Consider the following 1869-nt stretch of genomic DNA (forward strand, 5'->3'; position numbering starts at 1 on the left):
TACTGTAGTGACCACATGTAGTCAGCCATAGCTGCATAGACATTATCATCATGTAAACTTGGCTACTACAGCAATTATAGACACAGTATTTGATTTGGACAAAGTGTGCAGATAAAGCATTAATTAGGTGACTTGTCTTTGATTGTCTCCTCAGAGGAAATATTCTTTCACAAAGCATTATTACAAAGTGCTATCATTCGCTTAGTATTTCCTTAGTTTGCAGTCTAAGGATGAATCAATGGTCTTTGGTGTTTATGGAACTCATAAAACATTCATATTCAGTATCATTTCACACATGACGTATGTGTACACCCTCACATTTTTGTCTCTACTGTTAGAGATACACACACATACACACACACTACTGCAGTGGACTGCTCTTACGGCAGAGCTGATTTGCTGATGTCAGCGTCTGCCGGTTGCGTCGTCGTTTTCCAGTCAATAACGTGTAGAAGAAAGGATTCACACAGGAGTTCCCATACGTCAGCCCTGTGAGGATACGATTCACTGTCACCTGTGTCCCTACTGGTACTGTCCGCAACATGTCGGGCTGGTAGAGGGGCAGCAGCTGCCAGATCCAGAACGGGAGGAAGCAGGCCCAGAAGGCCAGGACAATACCGAGGATGAGGAGCAGGACTTTGGGTTTGGGGGCACGGGGAGGACAGGCGGTGCTGCTCCCACTGGCCCAGGCTGGCTTGGTCTGAGACACCCAGTAAAGCCTGCCTAGTGTAGCATAAAGTGCTCCGATGGCTAGCCCAGGGCCGAGAATGCTGGTGCAGAAGAGCACGCTCAGATAGGCCTTGGAGCTCTGCTCATCCCACGCTGGCACACACAGCTGGCCCTCCTGGTTGTCCCCGTCCTCCAGGTGCAGTGTGATCATCATGGGCAGGCTAAGAGCCACAGCCAGCCCCCAGGCCAGGCCTACACGTAGCAGGCCGGAGGAGTTGGAGGAGGAGGTGTGCAGGGGATGGGCCACAGCCCGGTAGCGGTCCAGACTCATTGCCGTGAGGGTGAAGATGGAGGCATGCATGGTGAGGAGGTCGAGGCTCAGGAGGAGGCGGCAGCCCAGCTCACCGAAGGCCCAGCCGGATGCCAGGCTGTCGTACACGATGAAGGGAGCGGTGAAAAGGTAGAGCAGATCAGCCAGAGCAAGGCTCAGCACCTGGAGGTGCAGAGAGGAGGAGGAGGAGGAAGAGGAGATGGGGGTGGAGGAAGGGGAGGAGTTGGCAAGGCAGGATGGTACAGGTAGTCTCATTAGGCAACAGGTTGGTCCTGTTCCACATCTTCTCCTGCTTCTCCTGCGCCTCAGGAGGAGGCCCATAGTGTACAGGTTTCCTGTGATGCCCAGCAAGGAGAGGAGAGAGAGGAGGGAGCAGAAGAGAGCTGTGGAGGCCAGGCTGGGCGATGCAGAGATGGAGGGAGAGGAGGAGGGCACGGAGACATTGGGGATAATGGGGAAGGTGTACGGGGAAGGTGGAGGCAAAGAGCCTGAGAGATCCATGATGTGAAATTGCTAAATGTTTTTTAAGTTAGAAGGAAAACAGAATGAATGTTAAGCAGTCTGGTTCAGATAAAGCAAAAGAAGCAGAGAGAGGAGGGAGGTGGGGTGGAGAGGAGAGGAGAACAAAATTATTTTTTATTAGTTTCAATCAATACTTTCCTCCTTGTTATATTCTCTGGCTTCTATAGGTTTTATTTGTTTGACACACTGGTTAAGGAAACAATACAAGGCTGATTTGGATCCCTGAACGTGCTGCAAGGTGATTTATATCCATGTAAATCTTGACACCAGATAAAGTAAATAAAGTCATATAAACATGTAGAAATGAAAATGTCAGCAAAACCAGGCTGGTTTATGTTTTAGCAGAA

General features: G+C 50.2%; 1 protein-coding gene across 1 annotated transcript; it reads right to left on the reverse strand.

Annotated features, from left to right (window-relative positions):
• Positions 1 to 361: 361 nt before the first annotated feature.
• uts2r3 (urotensin-2 receptor 3) lies at positions 362 to 1501 on the reverse strand. Its single transcript, XM_073486020.1, has one exon. The coding sequence runs from the start codon at positions 1499 to 1501 to the stop codon at positions 362 to 364; it is 1140 nt and encodes a 379-aa protein (XP_073342121.1).
• Between the last annotated feature and the right edge of the window lie 368 nt (positions 1502 to 1869).

Source organism: Pagrus major, chromosome 17 (genome assembly GCF_040436345.1).
Source record: "Pagrus major chromosome 17, Pma_NU_1.0".
NCBI classification, from domain to species: Eukaryota; Metazoa; Chordata; class Actinopteri; order Spariformes; family Sparidae; genus Pagrus; species Pagrus major.